This window comes from Miniopterus natalensis, chromosome 2 (assembly GCF_054644295.1).
Source record: "Miniopterus natalensis isolate mMinNat1 chromosome 2, mMinNat1.hap1, whole genome shotgun sequence".
NCBI classification, from domain to species: Eukaryota; Metazoa; Chordata; class Mammalia; order Chiroptera; family Miniopteridae; genus Miniopterus; species Miniopterus natalensis.
Genome location: NC_142082.1, coordinates 131,663,708 through 131,683,775, shown reverse-complemented (window position 1 = coordinate 131,683,775; position 20,068 = coordinate 131,663,708). Strand labels below are relative to the sequence as shown.

The window sequence follows — 20,068 nt, the reverse complement described above, 5'->3', positions numbered from 1 at the left end:
CCCACCCACTCTTTACCCAGAGTGGAGATGAACCTTGAAAATCCAGAACATTTCGTACTGACACAGTTAAACGGTAGTGTGCTTTGGCTAACTACATTTTACCATTTGAATGTGTTTTTTATCTTTTTCTTCAGATTATGATTTACCTTATTGATAAGGTACTTCCTGAAAGCTATTTTGTCAATAATCTCCGGGCATTGTCTGTGGATATGGCTGTCTTCCGAGACCTCTTGAGACTGAAGCTCCCAGAATTATCTCAGCACCTGGATACTCTTCAGAAAACTGCAAATAAGGAGAGTGGAGGTAGTGATGATTCAGTGCTATTATACTTTCGAAAATTTTACTTCTCTGATTCCACTGTACATAAGAGCCTAAACCTTGAATGGAAGTACATCTTTTCAGGTATTTCTGTTGGTGAGAGATTAATGCAATGAAATAGATTTTTAGAGAATAGAAACAAAACTAAAGAAAAACCAACATACGTCCACATGTTGTACCTTTGAATGGTCATAGAAAGTTGGTCAAGAACCTCATACTTCACCAGTACCAGATCAACCACTAAATATATTGTCTTTTAGATGAAGGATGGTGTACGTGTCTTGCCACACAATTGTCACCAAACCTATAGGATCTTTAAAACTGAGCTACAGGTATAATTTAGCACAAACTGTGGTTTTCCCTGAAGCATGGAGGTTATGGGAGAATGGAATATGTATTTTCATAAAGTTATAGGAAATAATTTGAATTGAGATGTTTAATGTTCTTTTTATTGGTTTATGCTAAGGGTTTATAGATTTACTTGAGATGAATGGGCCAGTTCTTGCTGGAGAAGGCTCTTCTGGACCTCCAGGTAGAATCTGAACCCTGGAGGAAGGTACTGGGTTGAGTAAGGTGGTGATGGAGACAGCTCTGCAACAGCTCGGAGTCACCGCTATCTAGCAGGCATCACCCAACACTCCACACTACCTGAGCTAGTGCTGTAGTTACACCCACTGCTTGCAGTTCCCTGGCTGTGCTCAGATCAGAAAGAAGGGTCAGAAGTTTGTTGTGTTTCCTGTAAATGGTTGCCAGTTACTGACCACACATTTATTATTTTTTAATTTTTTATCTTTTAGAAATTTGTGACTTATATCACAGACAGAGATTTACTTATTTATTTTTTAAATTTATCTTTATTGTGGAAAAATATTAAATGATTTTGAAGACCTAATCTGTGATTAAAATACACTGGAAATTTTAGTGACACCTGGGTGTGTCTGAGCATTTCCCTCTAAATCATTTGCATAATCTTCTCATTTAATTTGGCTGTGCAGTATAATTATGCACCTGTGTGGATTTCATAAGGCTTCCATATTGACCAGCCTTGCCTGTCCCATAGTCAGACACACTTTGCTGGGCTTCATATTTTTTCCCAAATGGTCTGCATTTGCCTACAAGAGGTGACCTCAGATCCCAGTCTCTGAAAAAAGATGCTCCCTTTGTTCATAGGCAAGAAGGAAGAAAATGAGTGAAGGAGAACAGATCTCTTTTTGCGTATACTTGGGTAAATGCACATTCTGACTGTAATTTGGAGGGAGGATCAGTCCAAATATGTACATATTATTTTATTAAAATACTTACTTATACCATCACAGGAAATGAGAGGGAGCTCTGTGTGTTTTAGTGAATTCAGAAACTTCAAAGTGACCTGGATCCCAGATATTTAAAACTGTGTGTAGTTTAGTTCAACATATTTAAAAATTTCATGTTGTTTAATCTCTAGACATTTGGGTGTTTTCCCAGCTATCTTTCTGTAATTGATTTCTAGTTTAATTCCATTGTGGTCTGAGAACTGTGTATAATTTAAAAACTAAACAAGTAATTCCTAATGAATAATTTTACTTTTATACTTTTGAATAAAAGTGGGCTTTAGGATATTTTGAATATCAGCATTTGCTTTTGAGAGACACTAAAATCCTTTCTATTTATCTCATTTTTGGTGAGGAAAACATTCTCCTTAATTTTGAGCATCCCATAATAGGTAGGACCAAATTAAGTATTAGGTTAATATTTCTGAAATATCATAAAGAATTGTGAAGTTCCTATTATTGAGATTTTTATTAAACACACCTATGTTCTTCTAGAAAAAGGAAGGGGAAAAGAGGAAAGAACCGAATTTAGCCGTGTAAACAAACCAGTCAGGAAATGGAGCATATTTTTGTGGATGTGGGAGACTGAGCGAGGGTCTTTGTATATCTTGTAAACTGTCGATTCTGAAGAAATGGAGCGTTTGCTTTGTTTCAGGTGGATACGAGCCCCCGCTCACGAATGTCTTCACCATGCAGTGGTTTCTGACCCTCTTCGCCACGTGCCTCCCTAACCACACCGTTTTAAAGATCTGGGATTCCGTCTTTTTTGAAGGTTCGGAAATCATCCTACGGGTGTCGCTGGCTATCTGGGCAAAGTTGGGAGAGTAAGTGACTTTGCCTTTCTCTTCTGTTCTGTGGTGTCGGGGCCTGGAGCAGTCTTTGGGCTCTAACGTGTAAGGCATTGGTGTTCAAGGGCGAGGAGAAGAGAGCCTTGTGAACTTTGTGCTGTGGCTTCAGCCTTCAGAGATGTTAGCTGGCACGTTCTTTTTGTTGTTGTTAATCTTCACCTGAGGATATTTTTTCCATTGCTTCTTTTTAGAGAGAGCAAAAGGAAGTGGGGGGAGAGAGAGAAACATAGATGTGAGAGAGACACATTGATTGGTTGCCTCCCGCATGTGCCCCCACCCGGGTCAGGGGCCAATCCTGCAACCCAGGTACGTGCCCTTGGCTGGGAACCAAACCTGAGACCCCTCAGTGTGCGGGCCAATGCTCTAACCACTTAGCCACACGGGCTGGGGCTCAGCTGGCACATTCTTCATTGCTGGGGGCAGATGGAATCTACTTTAGAGGAAGGGGGCAGGCTTTTTTAGACCTGCGATTCTCCCCCTCCTCAGCGCTCATCCCGGCTGGTTTACTTCTTGTTAGCATCTCTCTGGAAACTACTTGCGAAGAGGGAGACTTAGGTGCACGAGGGACTGTGAGGCCTGGAAAGGAGTAGGTGGATTTGTTGGTTATTACCACAATTTGGATTTTTGTTTGAATCTTTATTATTTATTTTGTTTGGCCTTTCGGGGCTGTGACGAAATTAAATGAGATAGTATGTATAAGGTGTCTAGCATGATGCTTGGTACATAGTCAGTAAAACAGTCTACGTTTTGTAAGTTCTTTGAGTTGTGAAAGTTCCTCTGGGGTGATAGTCCACTTACTGAGTAACTAGCTCATGGGATTAGAATAGTAAAGCCCTTTACTGTAGGCCCATCAGTTATAGTCACTTTGAGTTGGTTCTTAATTATGTGGCAGGAGGAAAAGAAGTGATTCTGATTTTATTCCCATCTATTCATTATCTGTAGGATCAGAATTTATTCGTATGATCATCCCAGGGATGTCACATCGTTGAAATAATAATAGCTACACTTTTAAAACTGATATACATTGAGTGCTTGCAATGGACAGGCATTGCACTTTACATGTAAAATTAACTCATTTGGTACTCTCATCATCCTGTGAGGTAGATCCTATCATTATCCCCATTTTACAGATGTGGGAACTGAGGCACAGAGAAGTTAATTGTCTACAGTCACCCGGTTAGAAGTGGAAGGGCCTGATTTTGAACCCAGTTTCTTGGCTGTGGAATCTGTGATTTTAATAATGTGAATATATTGATAATAAATGGCTACTGTTTATGCAGTTCAGGGGATATATGAATCAGACAGGTAGACTTTTAAATTTTCAGAGTCCTTTTTCATTATAATTCTACATGCTTTGAAAGTGCAACTTGCTAAGCAGAAGGAAAGGCAACCGACATACATCATACCATCAAGTGCCTGTAGCGCCGTCATTATGTTGGGCAGTTTAAGGACGTTATCTCACTCGTCCTGTCCATGGCTCTGTGAAGCAGGTGGGACTTAATCCTAGATCTTTCTGACTCAAGTGCCTGTGATCTTTCCCCACAAACTTTCCTTTGGAAAAATCATCATCAACAGCAGATAGGTAATCTCCAGTTATGCATACCTGAGTAACGTATGTGCCTTGTAGATGGTTATCCACGGGACCTCTCCTTTCCCCTTGCGTCTGCAACTTGAATGTCTTCCTCTCCCACCAAGGGAACTTCTGGGTTACGGAAGTTGTAGACCACAGGCTCACATTAGCGGCACCTCTTTTACGTGCCCTTTCTCCTCTGACCCTGTTGCTTTCGCTTGCTCCCTGGTTACCTGGTGCCTGGCCTATCTTGACGTATCTTTCCTGGTTTCCCCATCACACCCTCACTCGCCATGCCACCTCCAGGCCGACCTTGCCAAGGGCACATCTGTTCCCACATTCCCTATTCAGTGACAGTTGCCCAGAAGGGGCTCAGCTGGCAGGCAAGGCTCTTGCAGTCCTCTCTTTGCAGCTCTCTACCTGCAGCTCTCATCAGCTCTCTCCTGCTCATGTGGAGCTACTAGCAGATCCCTGGGTAGGGCCTGCTGCCATCTCCTGCATGCATGTCTTTGGAATGCTTTTTCTTCCTTGTCAACCTGGACAATATTTTCCCAAACTCATCTTCAGCATTATTTCTCTTCCTAATCCCCCAGGGTAAACTTATCTACTTTTTTTAAAAAATATATATCTTTATTGATTTCAGAGAGAGGAAAGGAGAGGGAAAGAGAGAGATAGAAACATCAATGATGAGAGAGTCATTGATCGAGCCTGCAACCCGGGCATGTGCCCTGACCAGGAATCGAACCCTGATCGCCTGGATCCCAGGTCGATGCTCAACTGCTGAGCCACGCCCGGCTGGGCAACTTATCTACTTTTTTATTGATGCCCACATGCCACTGTGTATTTTTGTAATAACACCTCAGCAGTTCATCTCATTTATTTATCTACCTGATTGTGGCAACGAGATTTGAGCAGCACTCCAGAGCCTGAAGTTTTTCCATCATCTTATTTTGGGGGGGATGGCTCTATGAAAATCCCCCAACATTAGCGTATGTCATAGTATATCTCTTGTGGTTGGTGGGCAAGTAGAGTCATCTTACTACACAGAGGACATCATAGCTCTTTGTGTTGGATGACTCCTTTTCTTTGCCCTCCAGGATTAAAGTCTTCCCTGCCTCACAGGTTGCCAAGGAACAGATTCTTTACTTACATGTAGAACCAAATGCAAGAAGCAGGCTGCAATCTCCAGCTAGCAGCAGTGCCCTGAGAAGAACTGAAAAAACTCTGCCCGTGAAAACATCCTGTGGACTGATGAAATATGCAGATAAAGTTCTAGCATTTCTCATCTTTTATTTCCACTGTGGTTTGGTTTCAGTCTGTCCATGATACCACAGCCTGTAGATTAACAGCAACTGATTTCCTACTGGGAATAATCATTCTTCAAACCTAACTTCATGGTTATGATTTCTCATCAGTGGTGGGTATTCTGATGTAAAAAACGTGTCACATGGAAGCAATAAAGGTAGGGCTTTGAGACTGGGAGGCTGTGTAGGAAAGACAGGGACTCATCCAGTAATAAGTACCTGTAAGTTGCCTTTGGTATTTTTTCTCTGTATACAGCAGGCTGTATTGTGAGTGTGTCCCAGGATTTTGACTTTTGTTGATTGCTAATGTGATTGATTTGATGGCAAGAGGCAACATATCCTATCATACCTGGAACGTGTACCTGATCGACGGCATGGGTGTCCTAAACAAATCCTTGCTCTGTCCTTTCTGCTTCTAGGCAGATAGAATGCTGTGAAACAGCAGATGAATTCTACAGCACCATGGGGCGCCTTACCCAGGAGATGCTGGAGAATGATCTTCTGGAAAGCCATGAGCTCATGCAGGTGAGTGGCCACGGCCCGGCCTTGGCTCGGGGTCCCCGGAGTCCCCTGTCTCTCTCTCTTCTACCGTCGTATGTTCAAGGCCGGCCTCCTTGTGAAAGTTCCAGTTCAGATGCCGTCTCCTTTATGAAGCATTCTCTTGCAGTCTCAACTAAAACCATCTCCCAGCTCTTTGAGTCACCACAACATTTTTCTTTGTACCTCCCTGGTGAGCATTCATCTCTCCTTTGAGTTGAGACTGTGTCTGTTTTCCTCGGTGTCCTTGAGGACAGGGACTGTGCTTTGCTCCTAATACGTAGCAGTTTGCCTTTTCCTAGAGGTGCTCCATACATTTATTCATTAAGCAAATATCTATTGAAAGTCTGTGATTAATATTCTGCCTTCTCTTCTTCAGTAAATGTTGGCTGAATTAAACAGCATTCAGAGATGATGTCCCTCCTTCCCGATGCCCTCTGCTCTAATACAGTCAGCATCTTGCTGCCAGAGTAATGGCCTACACTTACGGCTTTGGCCGTTTCGTTGTTACTCAGAAACCTTCAGTGCTTCCTTGTTATTAACTGTAGTAAATGCAATGCTTCAGCCTTGTCCTCGAGGTTCTGGATTAACTTCTGCAAAGATTTATGGAACATCTCTACGTGTCAGAAGTCTTCCTTGAAGACAGCAGTTGGTCAGGCTCTGTGTGTGCGTGTGCGTGTATGTGCGTGCATGTGCGCATATGCATGGGTGCGCACACATACAGGTGTGCGTGCGTGTGCGTGTGTTGGAGGCAGTGGTGTAGAGCGGAGAGGCAGTTCCTGCTGGGGGGGGGAGAGCAGAAGCATGGCAGTGGAAACCCTTACGGTGTGTGAAGGGAACCGTAAGAGTTTGGTATTCAGGGGTGGGATGCAGAAGACCACAGCCCATGGTAAGTAGCTTGGCTTTCGTCCTTTAGGTCGGGGGTTGTGAAACGCGCTTGCTGGAGTTCTAGGGCTTTGTGGAGCCTTTGGAAAGGGGAAAAGAAGAACTGTGGACCTGAAAGCTTTCAAGGAGAGGAGGGAAATGGTCGGGGTTGCTGCTTGTGTCGACCACACGGGCAGCTCTGTGAAGGGTGGACTTGACGGGGTCAAGCATGGTGGCGGGAAGAGGCCTGTGAGGGGCAGTGACAGGCAGAATAGAGACAATACTTAGAAGGTAAGCTGATAGGACTTGGCCGCAGAAAATGGATGTGGTGTGATGAAGGAAGGAAGGGAGGGAGGGAGGGAGGGAGGAAGGAAGGAAGGAAGGAAGGAAGGAAGGAAGGAAGGAAGGAAGGAAGGAGGGAGGGAGGGAGGAAAGGAGGGAAGGAAGGAGGGAGGGAGGGAGGGACGGACAAGGGAAACCCACGCATTTCTGGCTTAGGAAGAGGAGGGTAAGTTTATCAGGGGAGGAAGAAGAGCCAGCGTTCAGACAGGCTGCCTTGGAGGTGCCCTTTGGCTGCCCTGTTACTCACTAATCCAGAGCTATTCCCGGCCACTTCACAACCAGAACCTATTACACTGGCCGCAGCTCTGTCCCCGCCCAGCCCTGGGAGTCCATGCGCATTCCTGGGAGCGGCTGTGCTTCCCTCTCACACTGTCCGTGAAAGTCCTCCCCACCCGCTGGGTCCTGCGCAGTCTCTTTCCTCTCCCTTTCCACACAGCCTCTGCTACCTCAGCCCTAGTCGGTGATGCCTCCTCCATACCCCTTCAGCGTTTAAGATTTTCAGTAATTGATTTATTGCTAGTACAGATTATGTGAAATTGTTTGGTGTACTTCAAACGTGTTCATCTTATTTGTCTAATGAAGTAGGAAGCTCCGTGATAGGGGCCTCGTACTGTTCTGCGTCCCCCAAGCATCTAGCGCGGTTCTAAGAATACACCGGGCTGCTCAGTGAACGCACAGGGTCATAGCACGTTAGAGCTTGAGGCAGTGGCTTTCAAGCTTGACTGTGTATAAGGAACACCTCAGGAGTGCATTAAAATTCAGGTGTTTGCTCCAGGGTGTTTCTGATGCTGATGGGCTTTAAAAAATACGTAGAGAAACTCTGGCTTAAAAGAAGCTTACATATGAACTTTACAGAGAGGAAACTGAGACTTGGAGAGCCAGCATCTTGCCAGTTTCTTAGGTTGTCTAGTGGCAGACCCAGGACTGGATCCCAAGACCCCGACTCCTGGCCCAGTGAAATTTCCCACCACCCTACGCGCCGCTTACACCTTATTAAAAATATGTCTTTCTAAAGCTGAAATCCTCCTTAGAAGATCAAGGCAACATTTTATTTCACTTAAAGTCCAGACATTGCCAGAATGAATGAGATACATTGAGATACTACTGTCACTTTTGTTGTCTAGGAATTTCCAGCCTTAGGTATTAAGAGAAAAGAGAGCCCTTCATTACCCTGCTTTGAGAGAACCCTACAGGGAAAATGTAGTCTGTGGCTTGATTGACTAGGTTCCCTTTTAGTAGCTTTTTTCTTTTTCTTTTCCCTGCCAAAGAAAACATCAGGGTGATGATAAACTGAACCTAATTTTGTACAACTTATGTTTTCATGTTTCTTGTAAAAGTATGTCAATAATGAATTTCTTTTCAGTGGTGCCTAAATTTAAATGTCTATGTAAGTGTGTGTTGGGAGTTTGGATAGTAAATAGATTTGTTGGTTTTCCTTGGCATCATAGAGTATTAAGGAAAGAAATGCTGAATGTCATTTCAATCCACTCTTTTTCTGTAATTACTCTTAAAAAAATTTAATTCAATGGCTGTGATCCTATTATGGGGCACCTTCAGCCTGTCTGCAAACCTGAGAGGGCTCCCGATGAAAAATGCAGACCTGTGTGTGAGCTCAGTGAGGAGATGGAAGGGTTCTTCCTGCTTGGCTTTCCCCATTTCTTTCAGTTCTAAGTGCCAGACACAAAGGAACCTGTATTTTTCTTCCCTGTAAATCTCAACACTTTTTTCCCCCCCTTTTTAGCATTGGCTATTTAAAATAATTTATAGTGTTAGAAGAAAAGATTTGGGGAATGCCAATGACATAGCAGCCATGGATTTCAGAACGACTTTTGACAACATCTCTCATGAATTCTTTGAGGGCAATATAGAGAAAAGTGAGTTAGATGTAATTATTAGAAGGGCTCATAGATACTTGGAAAAACCGAAGCTAAAGTGCTAGGTGATCATTGACTGTTTCCTGGGGCAGCTCTCATGTGCCACAGGCGGGATCTGCCCTTGGACTGTGGACTGTTTTCCATCGGTGAGTGGGTGGAAATGACAAGGACATGGATGCTTGTTCAATAGAAAGATAATATTTGATTAATTAACGCTGTCAAAAATGGAAACCGTCTGCCCTGCACAACAGCGTGTGCTGGAAGTGTTAGGCAGCGTCTTTGTGACCATCTGTGGGAGATGCTTAGAGGGAACTCCTGCTTGGGAGGGAGATGGAACCAAATTATGTTTAAATTCTTTCCTGACCCTAAGATTCTGTTAGTGTAGCACATTCTGGCTTTAAGATGGTGAGTAGAATTTCTTTCTTGGAATTGGTTGTAAATCCCTGACTCACAGATTTGGGAACCTGGACCTACTCAGGTACCCTGAGCACTGTGGTGCTGTGCCAGGGAAGCCTGTGGTCATGGGATCATCTTGCCTTCAGACACGTGAGACCTTCACGTGAGCGAGTGAATATATGCACAGAAGGACTGTAAGCTTTTTTCAGGCATGCTGACTTCATCTTTGAGGAACTAACTAAAAGCAGACAATAGAGAAAGGAAGACCAAAGTTAGAAAATGAAAGCTCAGTGGAACCAATTTTCTTCTCTGTTGGTAGGATGTCCTTCGCTGACTGGTCTCTGAAGGAGCTTGCTAACAACCCAGGCCATCTACCCTGAGGCAGGATGGGGCGAAGTAGGGGCAGAATGTATTTTCCATTCCTTTCTTGTAAACTCCCTTCATGAGGCTAGACAAGGAATTCTGATAATTTTATAAAACCGACAAAAATAAAGCACAGTGTGAACCTTCAGCTAAGTACTCTCTTCAGTGACATATCTCGCTTCATTTGGAAGAAATTTTGACATTTCTAGCATTAATGATTTCATCTTTTAAGCTTGAATCCAAATGGCATGGGTTTCTCAAATATCTGAGGCAAGTTTCTAAATTGTTAAGGAAAGAAGGTCCTGTGAGTGAAGAGGGGTGGGCTCACTCTTGGCCAGCGGTGGGACCACACTTGGTATGTGGTGGTCAGAGGCTGGTGCTGCTCGACTGAGGCCTATGTGGAGGCGCCGTGCTCTGGACCTAAAGTTGGGGTGCTGAGGAGAGGACTTCACATATATCCATTTCCCTCGAAGGGTACATGGAGCTAAGACAGGTCATGGAGCAAGGAGGAAGGAATTCTGCATTGGCAATAAGGCAGCTTCTTGGGTGATGAGCTGTTGGCAACCTTGTGGGATCAAACGATGAGAGAATTCACTCTGATCATGTTAGAATGAAATTATATGAAGTCTTTCAGGCGTGTAGAAATGTATTAAAAATAATATAACAAAACTCACATACCCATCACCTAACTTAGGAAATAAAACATCAACACATTTGAACACCCCGGATGCTGCTCTCTGATCTCACCACCCCCTCTTCTCTCCTCCCCTCCCCTCCCCTCTCTCCTTTTCAAGGTAATCACAATCCCAACTTTCACACCTTTCCTTTTTCAGGTGAGGAAAATAAGGCCCAGAGAGGTTGGGAACTGGCCAATCTCAGACTAGTGGGAACCACAAAATACCTTCTGTTTCTCTCCATGGCGACAGTTCACCGTTAGTAAATTTGTACTGCATCTCAGCCTTTGGGATATAATCAAATATATAATGTATAAAATGGCTTAGAGATGACTTTGGGGTCCCTATAAGCTGTGTAGCTTTGCATAATAAGAATGGAGAATCGAGGGGAAGGAATTTTAGCTGACACTTTCTTGTGTAGAATCTTGGGGTGGTACAGTGGGATATAAGTGGCTCCCTTATAGGGGACAGTCAGACATACAGGCTGCTTAGAATCAGATTACAGTGTCCTGTCACAGTGGTGGCTCTGAGCTATAAAGTAAAACAGCAGCACAATTGGGCCCCTTCCAGAGCCCTCCTTTCCTACCCATGCAAATAGTAGATGTCTCCTCTAAGCCTTCAGAAAAACTGTCCTGCTGAAATGGAAAATACCCCTTTAAAATATTTCCTTAGAAAATATCAGTATATTTGAAAAGCTTCCTGGGAGGAATAAAAGTTAGTGTGATTAACATCTGTTTTCTGGTGAATAAGAACCTTAAGGATTGAAGAAATAATATAATTAAAATTTGGAGCAGTTAAATTTTAAAAAGTTAAGAGAGCAAATAAGATTACCTTCTTCCTGCTGATAGAATGACATAATTTTGAAATTCTGGATGAAGCACCATTGTTTTTCCCATTTTTATTTATAGATTTTTAACAGTCTGCTTTACACTGTCACTTAAAAAAAAACAGCTAGCAATTTTCACCTAGCGCTCATTCACAGATATTTGAAAAGGTGGTGTTTTGGGAGAAAGCATGCAGTCGATCACAAGATCTTCTACTAATTTTATCCAGCAGGCTGATGCTTTGAAAAACAAGCACTACGTATGAAGGACATCAGTGGGTTTCTTATTAAAGATGTAAGGGAGCTGCCCTGGCAGGTGGCTCAGCTGGTTGGAACATTGTCCTGTGCATGGAAAGGTTGCGGGTTCGATCCCCGTGGGGGCGTGTACAGGACGCCATCAGTTGATGTTTCTCTGTCACATCGATGTTTCTCTCTTTCTCTCTCTCGTCCTCTCTCTCTAAAAATCAATAAATATATCCTCAGCTGAGGATTAAAAAAAACCCAAAAACTAAAGGAGCTGTGGCTTTCTGAACTCACCCATCCTGAACGGAGCGGAAGGCGGGCCGACCGCCCGAGTGGCCCGCCCTTGCTCCCGGCTGGAGGGCGCAGCTGCGGGTGGGTCTGACAGCTCCCTGCCGTGTGTATCAGTACTCTTTTGTCTTTCTCTAAAGCGGATATTGAAGTAGGATCTTTCCACTCTCTGTGGAAGAAGCAGTATCTACCTTTTCACACTCAACTCCTAATGCCGCTCTAAGGTTGATAGTTATTTAGGAGCTGCGTTTCAGGCCTGGCGTCTTTGCTTTTGTTTTTCAGACCGTTTACTCCATGGCTCCATTCCCTTTCCCACAGCTGGCAGAGCTGAGGGAGAAGTACACGTACAACATTACACCCTTCCCAGCTGCAGTGAAACCCGCCTCCGTGTCGGGGTAAGGGCTCTCTGTTTTTATGGTAAAAGACTGAATACCGTAATTTGTTACGGTAACTTAATAGTTGTTAAGCCCTAGAAATATATTAAAAGTAGTTTGGTACTTAAAATCTGAATTTTTTAAAGTTTTGATTTAAAGTCAAGAGAGTGATTTTTTTAAAAGTGTACTTTCCAAGGAACATTAGAATATAAACCGAAGGGACACTTATCAACCCCACAACTTATTTAAAAATATCAAATATTTAAAATCTGAGTAATTAAAATAATGTAGAACTGATGCATGGAAGACAGATGAGCTAATTTAAAATACTGCAAAGACCAGAAATTGACAAAAATAAACAGGAATACAGTCTATGAAAACTTGGCACATCAAACCAGTAGTGAAAAGGTATATTATTTAGTAAATGGTGCTGGGCCAATGAGACCTACTGTGGAAAGAAAGTAAGTTAGAGTCTTCCTTCACATCGGACAGCAGGATACATTCCATATAGATGAGAGAGTTAAATGGGGAAAAATGAAATAATAATACATTAGCAGAAGAAAATGTGGAAGACTGTCATTAGTTCTTTGGAATTGGGAAGGCCTTAATAACTGACTCAAAATAAAAAATAAAAAACAATAAAGGGAAAAAATAATTTTCTGTATGACTAAAACCAAAACAGAACAAACTACAGCCTCCATAAACAGACACAAAAATATTCGTAGAAAAATATTTGTAACTGACATCTCTCATAAATAAAGTTCCTAGAAATTAATACAAAATGACTACCCAACTGAAAAATGATGAAAGGATGAGACTAGGTAGTTTACTTAAAAGTCAGCATCACTTGTACTAAGAGAAATTTAGCATATAACTAGATTAAGATTCTGTTATTTTACCTGTCAGATTAACAAAAATTCAAAAGGTTGATGTGCACGCTCTTTGAATTTTTTTTTTTTTTTTTATGTTTCCCAAGACGACATGGTAAGATCAGAGACAGTGATGAAGAGAATGACCCTGATGACGAAGATGCCATTGCTAATGCCGTGGGGTGCCTTGGACCTTTCAGTGGGCTCCTGGCACCCGAACTGCAGAAGTACCAAAAGCAAATTAAAGGTAAGAAGGTGGCTCTCTATTTAGATTATCACGATGTGTTGGTTCGCTATAGCACGGCTGTTATTATTGTATCCTATAAATGCCATTGTTTCCTGAACTGGTTACCCCTGTTGAAGGTCTTTATTAAAAGTGTCTTCTCTGTTACTTTATCATTTAGTGGGATCTCTCTGTGTTATGTGTTGCATGCATAATATAGATTTCTTCTTTTTTTATGGTGACTTTGCCCTGCACTCATCTGATTCAAGTTGGTATGCTCAGTTCCTTAGCATAGAGCCTGGAATATAATAGATACTTAATACATTCTATTTGAGTTTAATTGAATTCATTAGAGACAGGCTTCTTCTCTTCCACTGTAGAAATACCCTCTGAATCTAAAACATTATGGTGGCCTCTACTTGAATTTGAGAGACAAGAAACTCATATCTCATAAGACATTCTGTTAGATTCCTCCACTTAGCCCATGGTTTCTAGTTGCAAAGAGATTACTCCATCTACCCGTTCTATTAATAGTTTATCTCTTCAGAACAAAACAGAGTGAGTCTACTCCCCCTTTGACTGTATGGCTCTTCAGGTCTTCGAGGACACAGCCGTCATGTCCCCGAACGCTTTCTCCACGGCCCAAGTTCAGAATTCCGTTTAAGCATTTCTCATAAGAGATGACTCTCAGAACTTCCATAGTGTTCTATAAATTCACTGCCAACGGTCCTGCAGTTTGGCAGTGCCCCTTTTAAAATGCGGTGCTCTGAGCTGATGAAGGCCATGCTGTGTTTGTTTTTCATTTGTGCAGAATAGACTTCCTGTGGTCCAGACGTGGTTGATAACCCTTTCAAGCAGTTCACGGTTCTCACTCCGTTCCTTCCCATCCCAAGTGGCAGCTCTTCCTTTAGGGTATTTAATTCCACATCTTCTAGTTTGAAGACCCTTCTCCTTGCCAAAAGGGGACAGAAACAAGACAGATAATCAAACACCTTTGCATTGTTTGTCATCTGCTAACTTTATACCACCTTCTCAAAGTTGGGGGGCCACCTTCTCATGTAGTGCTGGTTTTGAGTAATTTCCCTAAGCCTTAGCTTGTTTTTAAGTTTTAGCTTGTTTCATAGTTTGGGTTCCTTGGTGTATGTACTTTCCTCTCATCTTTTTAAAAGGCGTTTAAAAATGTAAACCCAACAAGAGCCCCATTGATTTCGTAATGCCTTCCACCCTCTCCTGTTGCTTGGATGTCAGCTTTTGGTTCCTAGCCATGGGATCAATATGGATTTTAACTCTAAAATTTTAAAATTGGCATTTCCGAAGCCTGGGTCTGTGTTCCATTCCCCCACTCCCACCCCTGCCCCCCGTTTTTCTTTCTGCGCAGGTCTGTGCCCCAGGATGACATGGTCACGTTCTCCCATTTCATCATCAGTCTTTTTGTGGGTTTTACTTAAGTTCAGATGTGCAGGTCCCCTTTTAATTTCCTTCTCTTTTGCACAAGTGTTTTCAGTGAAAAAAGAAAGTAAACTTATCAGACGTTTAGCTTTCTGTCAGTGGATATTAAAGTAGTCAAAGTCCCTATTCGGTCCCCAGGCCAGTTTTGCATATTGTGCTTGAGAAGCTCGGTCTATCCTCCTTGGCTGGTGTAGCCTGTGAGCATGCTTTCCCACAGTACTTGTTTCTCTCTTGGATGTAATCTCAATTTTATTTAAGGGACAAATCTGTGAGTGTAGGTGTCACAGGAACAGAAACCACACCAGACATAACACACATAGTGTGTGGTCAGGAAATGGCTGTTAAACAAATAAAAACATGCATTTCTAGTAGTAGAGTGATTCGAAGTCTTGATAGTTTCACAGAATGTGTTGCTGTTTGTATAACTTAAAAACTCACTTTACAAAAAAATCCTCACCCAAGGATATTTTATTGATATGAAAGAGAGAGAAAGAGAAATTGATGTGAGAGTCAAACATCAATCAGTTGCCTCTTGCACACACCCAGATCAGGAATCAAACCCGCAACCTTTCAGTGTATGGGATGACACTCCAACCAACCGAGCCACACTGACCAGGGCTAAGAACTCACTTTAAAATATATATAATTTTTTCTTTATTGATTTCAGAGACAGGAAGGGAGAGGGAGAGAGGGAGAGAGAGAGAGAGAGAGAAAAACATCAATAATGAGAGAGTCATTGATTGGCTGCCTTGTGCACGCCCCCTACTGGGGATGGAGCTTACAACCCGGACATGTGCCCTGACTGGGAATTGATCTGTGATCTCCTGATCCTAGATCAATACTCAACCACTGAGCCATACCGGCTGGGCAAAACTCACTTTTAAAGACTGATTAAATGCTGCAAACTACCAATCACTTATAAATTCTCACACATTTATATGTAATTCTATACAATGACTTGACATCTGGAGCTATATTTTTTAAGGGCATTTTAGAAAATAACTGAAGGCCCTGGCTGGGTAGCTCAGTTGTTTGGAGTGTCGTCCTGACACACCAAGGTTGCAGGTTTGGTCCTGGGTCAGGGCACATACAAGAATCAACCAATGAATGCATTAATAAGTGGAGCAACAAATCGATGTTTCTCTCTCTCTCTTTCTCTCAAGTCAATAAAAAAAAAGTATACAAAAAAAAAACAAAAAACTGGTTTTTATCTGGAAACAGTTGATCTTGTGTCTATATAATGAACAAAATGGTAATAAAAATCAATGAACCCACACAGCTCATTTCACAGACACAGTTAGGCTAATAAGAAAATACAGAAGTATTTTCAGGACCAAATTAAAACACGCACTAGACAAATTCTAGTGTAAATTTTGTGTGTGTGTGTGTGTATGGGGGGGGGGTTAGAATTTCCTGGAGGTTATGATGCTACTTAGAGTTACCGTGTAATCAGTCCCTCGTTCGTTCTGTTCCCCACTGACACCATCTCCTTGTCTCCCTTCCCTCGAGCACAGAACCCAGTGAAGAGCAGAGCCTGAGATCTAATAACATTGCGGAGCTGAGTCCGGGAGCAATCAATTCCTGTCGAAGCGAATACCACGCCGCTTTCAACAGTATGATGATGGAGCGCATGACCACGGACATCCACGCTCTGAAGCGGCAGTATTCCCGGATTAAAAGGAGGCAGCAGCAGCAGGTCCACCAGGTGTATATCAGAGCAGGTAATGGGACCCTTTCAGTCCGTTTCAGCTCATGGCAGCCTGTGAGAGAGGGAACACACATTCCTAGGTCGTCCTCGGAATGACCGCTCCCTGTAGCTTATCGGCCTTTAAAGAAGAAAAAGACCATGGGTTCTTCTTAAGTCCCAAGCACCAGGCGATTGATGGTGTTGAACACATCTTTCCTCTGTGCTTGTGGAGAAGGGTTTACAAATGATTACAAGGTTGCAAAGCCAAGCAATCCTTGCACTTGAGGCACTTTGGAGCTGTTGACTCTGAAATTTCCAGGCATTTGAAAATAGAATTTAGCAATCTGTGCACTAGGAAGTTAGTTATCCACTGGTCATTTAGGAGGTAATATAACAGATGTTGTGATCCGAGAAAAAGGAAAAGGCCACCCGTGAGCCTCGCTGATGGGTGAGCCGTGTCCTGGGCCACTGCCGAGATGAACACAATTGTAATGCAGGTGGAAATCTCTTTTTCCAAGGATTGTTAAGCTTCTTTTCTTTTTCTTTTTAATTCCAAAAATCCCAGGGAACAGTCTGCTTTGTTGTTTAATATATGCTGATTTTGGAACCGGTTTGTCTTGTTCTAAGTGAAATTCTAATGATACCCGTCTGGAATTTACCAGTATATAAATCTGACATGTTTTTAAGAAGCTGGTGAGCATGTGACTGATCTTGCACCAAAAACTGAATTTACCTTCCACTTCTCAGGGAGGGTGGGTGACTTCTTGAAGATTTGTACTTTATCCTGAATCATAAAGAAAGCAATCACAAAGGAAACTAACAACTGCAGCACTGCAATTTTCAGAGCATTGGTACATGCACGTCCTCATTTGGTCCTTAAAGCAAATCTGTGAGGAAGACAAGGGCAGGCATCCTCTTCTTTTAAAAGATGAGGAAGCGGTGGTTCAGGAAGGCATAGCCATTGCCTGGGGTTATAGAGCTGTTGTGAGCGGTCCGGCCGGGGCTGGAATCCTGTTTTCTATAGACCTTTTTCAACAGGACTGTATAAATCTCTGGGTGAGACAGTGAACCATCCCCACTGGGTGCCGACTCAGCCCACCACCTGTTCTCTCTTCAGGGGTCTGCACACTATGGTCTGTAGGCCAAACCCTTCTTGCTGCCTGTTTTTATAAATAAAGTTTTATTGGAATACAGGCATGACCATTGTTTACGTATTGTCTATGACTGATTTTACACCACAGAGGTTAAAATATGTATAATCTGGCCCTTTACAGTAAGAGTTTGCCAACCCCTACTCTTAATCATGGTTTATTTGGCTCTTTTTAGGGAGAGATTATTGCTCAAAGGACAGCTCTAGAGCATTGCTTCTCACACTCTCCTGTGCATAGGAGTCACCTTGGGATCTGTTAACATGAAGAGTGTTTCAGTAGGTTTAAGGGGGGCTGAGGTTATGCATTTTCCGACAGCTGTTAGGTGATGCCAGTGCTGCTGGGTGGGGCTCACACACTGAGTCGAAGGTTTTAGAGGAGATGGCATAGGATAGGATTAGCAGTACCAGCTCCCTGGGTTACGGAGGGCAGGAAGGTGAGGTCTTTCAGACCTGATCGCTTCTGTTTTCATGGAGAAATTGGAGGAAAGGTTGTTTTCTTGGGAGTAAGTTGGGGGGTTGGGTGGGAGCTTAAAGAGTAATGAAGACTTGGATAGGCCATAGAAAGGAATGGGGGAGCGAAAGAAAAAGATCGATCAGCAGCCTTGAGCACCTGACAAAACAGGGAGTTATGAATTCAAAGGGCTGTCAGTCCACATGGCCGTGTGGTTTTTCCCTTCGCAGCCTTGGCAGCCCCGTGTTCGAAAAGAGAGAATGTGGATTGTGGGTCCAGGGCTGGGGTTTTCCAGGCGTGTGTGACAAAGGGAGAGGGATGCCTGGAACGTGTGGTGACTGGCGAGGCAATGGTCCAGGTGGTCAGCCATGCGTCTGTCAGAGGAGGGATGTCAGTGGCCAGAGATAGACAAGAAGTTGTCTCTCGCACCAGGTAGAGTTCACATGAGAGGCTGAGAGCTGGAAGAGCCCAAGAGAAGAATATCAGAGTTGAGTACATCCCATGTCAGGTGGACCTGGCTGGTAAGGTTTAGGCTGTGACCAGAGGTAGACGACAGCGGTCGAGGCGTGTAGGAGAATCAGCCAGGTGACGTGGACGTCAGAGGGAAGGTTGTTCACGCAGAGAGAGTGGAACCTTCTCCCTACTCCTCCTACTTGCTGCTGCGCCGTCTCGGGCCACATGTGTTTAAGCTTCATCGGAATAGGGGCCCAGCGATGGCCACAGGAGGGGGACAGTAATACTATCAGCAGTGCCCTCCAGCAGAACAAAGCCTTTGATGGTTTTCCAGTTCTCATTGAGGACACAGTGGTTTTCCACACCCAGGACCAGACGTCAGATCCCTGTGATTTCGCTGCATTTTTTTTACCAGCTCTTCATCCTGCTGACTGTCTTCATAATTCGCAATGCGTTTGTTTCCTGCCTCTCAGAAGCCAGCTGCTGATAGTCTGTGTGGCCATAGTGTTTGGTTCATTATTCTAAAAAAATCCTCAAAATTTCCCAGATAGAAGCTCTCTGAGGTTGGTTCTCAGAGACAAAAGCTCCCCGCCCCAAAATCATTAGGGCTCTCCTTAGTCACGAGGGATCCGAGTCTCTGCCCCCCTTTGAAGAGGAGGGACTCGGCACCCCACGCTCTCGGTTTGAATTCCGTTTCTGCTGCCTTCAGTCACATGTCTCTGCCAGCCCCCGGGGAATACCTGGGAAGGGGTCCGGGGGCAGTCTCTGCGTGCCTCCTGTCACCTGAGGGACGTGTTTCTTTGTGGTACATTTCACAGAGCCTTTCAATGTTTCTTTCAGACAAAGGACCGGTGACCAGCATCCTCCCGTCTCAGGTAAACAACTCTCCAGTTATAAACCACCTTCTTTTAGGGAAGAAGATGAAAGTGTCCGACAGAGCTGCCAAGAGCGCCGTCATTCACATCCCCGGGCACACGGGAGGCACATCGTCTCCTGTCCCCTACGAAGACCTCAGGACGAAGCTCAACTCTCCGTGGCGAACTCACATTCGAGTCCACAGAAAGACCACGACGAGGACCAAGAGTCAGCTGGGCTGCGGGGACACCGTCGGGCTCATAGAAGAACAGAATGAGGGCTGCAGGGCTGACCACCCAGGGGCAGCCGACGCATTTTCCCCCAGGGGGGCAGGGACAGCCCGAGGAGAAGGTGTCAGCGCTGAAGGCCGCAGGGGGAGGACAGTCGAAGGCCAGTCTCCGGAGCCCGAGTTTGGAGATGCCGACGTCTCTATGGTCCAGGTGAAGTTAGAAGCCTTGGAACTGAACCAAAGGGACTCTGCTGCCGACACCGAGCCCCAGGGGCACCTGCCCTGCCAGCGGCACGTCCCGGAGCAGCCCGAGGCGCCTGGAGAGAACAAAGCCACCGGCAGACCTCCCCAGGGCAGCCACCCCAAAACTCCCGTCTTCAGCCCCTTTCCCAGCGTCAAGCCGCTGCGGAAGTCCGCCACTGCCAGGAATCTGGGGCTCTATGGTCCTACCGAGAGAACCCCGACTGTGCACTTTCCTCACATGAGCAGGAGCTTCAGCAAATCTGGCGGAGGAAATAGTAGCACGAAGAAGCGATGATTCCCAGAAACGTTGTATCGAGATTCACCTTTTCAT

At 44.1% G+C, this 20,068-nt stretch overlaps 1 protein-coding gene across 5 annotated transcripts in view; it reads left to right on the top strand.

Annotated features, from left to right (window-relative positions):
• TBC1D30 (TBC1 domain family member 30) overlaps window positions 1-20,032 on the top strand; it is a 64,220-nt gene extending 44,188 nt beyond the window's left edge. The window contains exons 7-16 of one of the 5 annotated variants that reach the window (XM_087813878.1): window positions 135-303; window positions 2,284-2,452; window positions 5,770-5,875; window positions 8,643-8,699; window positions 10,023-10,025; window positions 12,037-12,149; window positions 13,105-13,244; window positions 16,184-16,391; window positions 16,496-16,554; window positions 19,251-20,032. In XM_087813878.1, the coding sequence (XP_087670004.1) occupies window positions 135-303; window positions 2,284-2,452; window positions 5,770-5,875; window positions 8,643-8,699; window positions 10,023-10,025; window positions 12,037-12,149; window positions 13,105-13,244; window positions 16,184-16,391; window positions 16,496-16,554; window positions 19,251-20,032 (1,806 nt within the window). Of the gene's footprint in view, window positions 1-134; window positions 304-2,283; window positions 2,453-5,769; window positions 5,876-8,642; window positions 8,700-10,022; window positions 10,026-12,036; window positions 12,150-13,104; window positions 13,245-16,183; window positions 16,395-16,495; window positions 16,555-19,250 lie in introns of all 5 variants that reach the window. The other 4 variants (XM_087813879.1, XM_087813877.1, XM_087813880.1 and 1 more) reach the window with 4 other exon arrangements.
• Window positions 20,033-20,068: the final 36 nt, after the last annotated feature.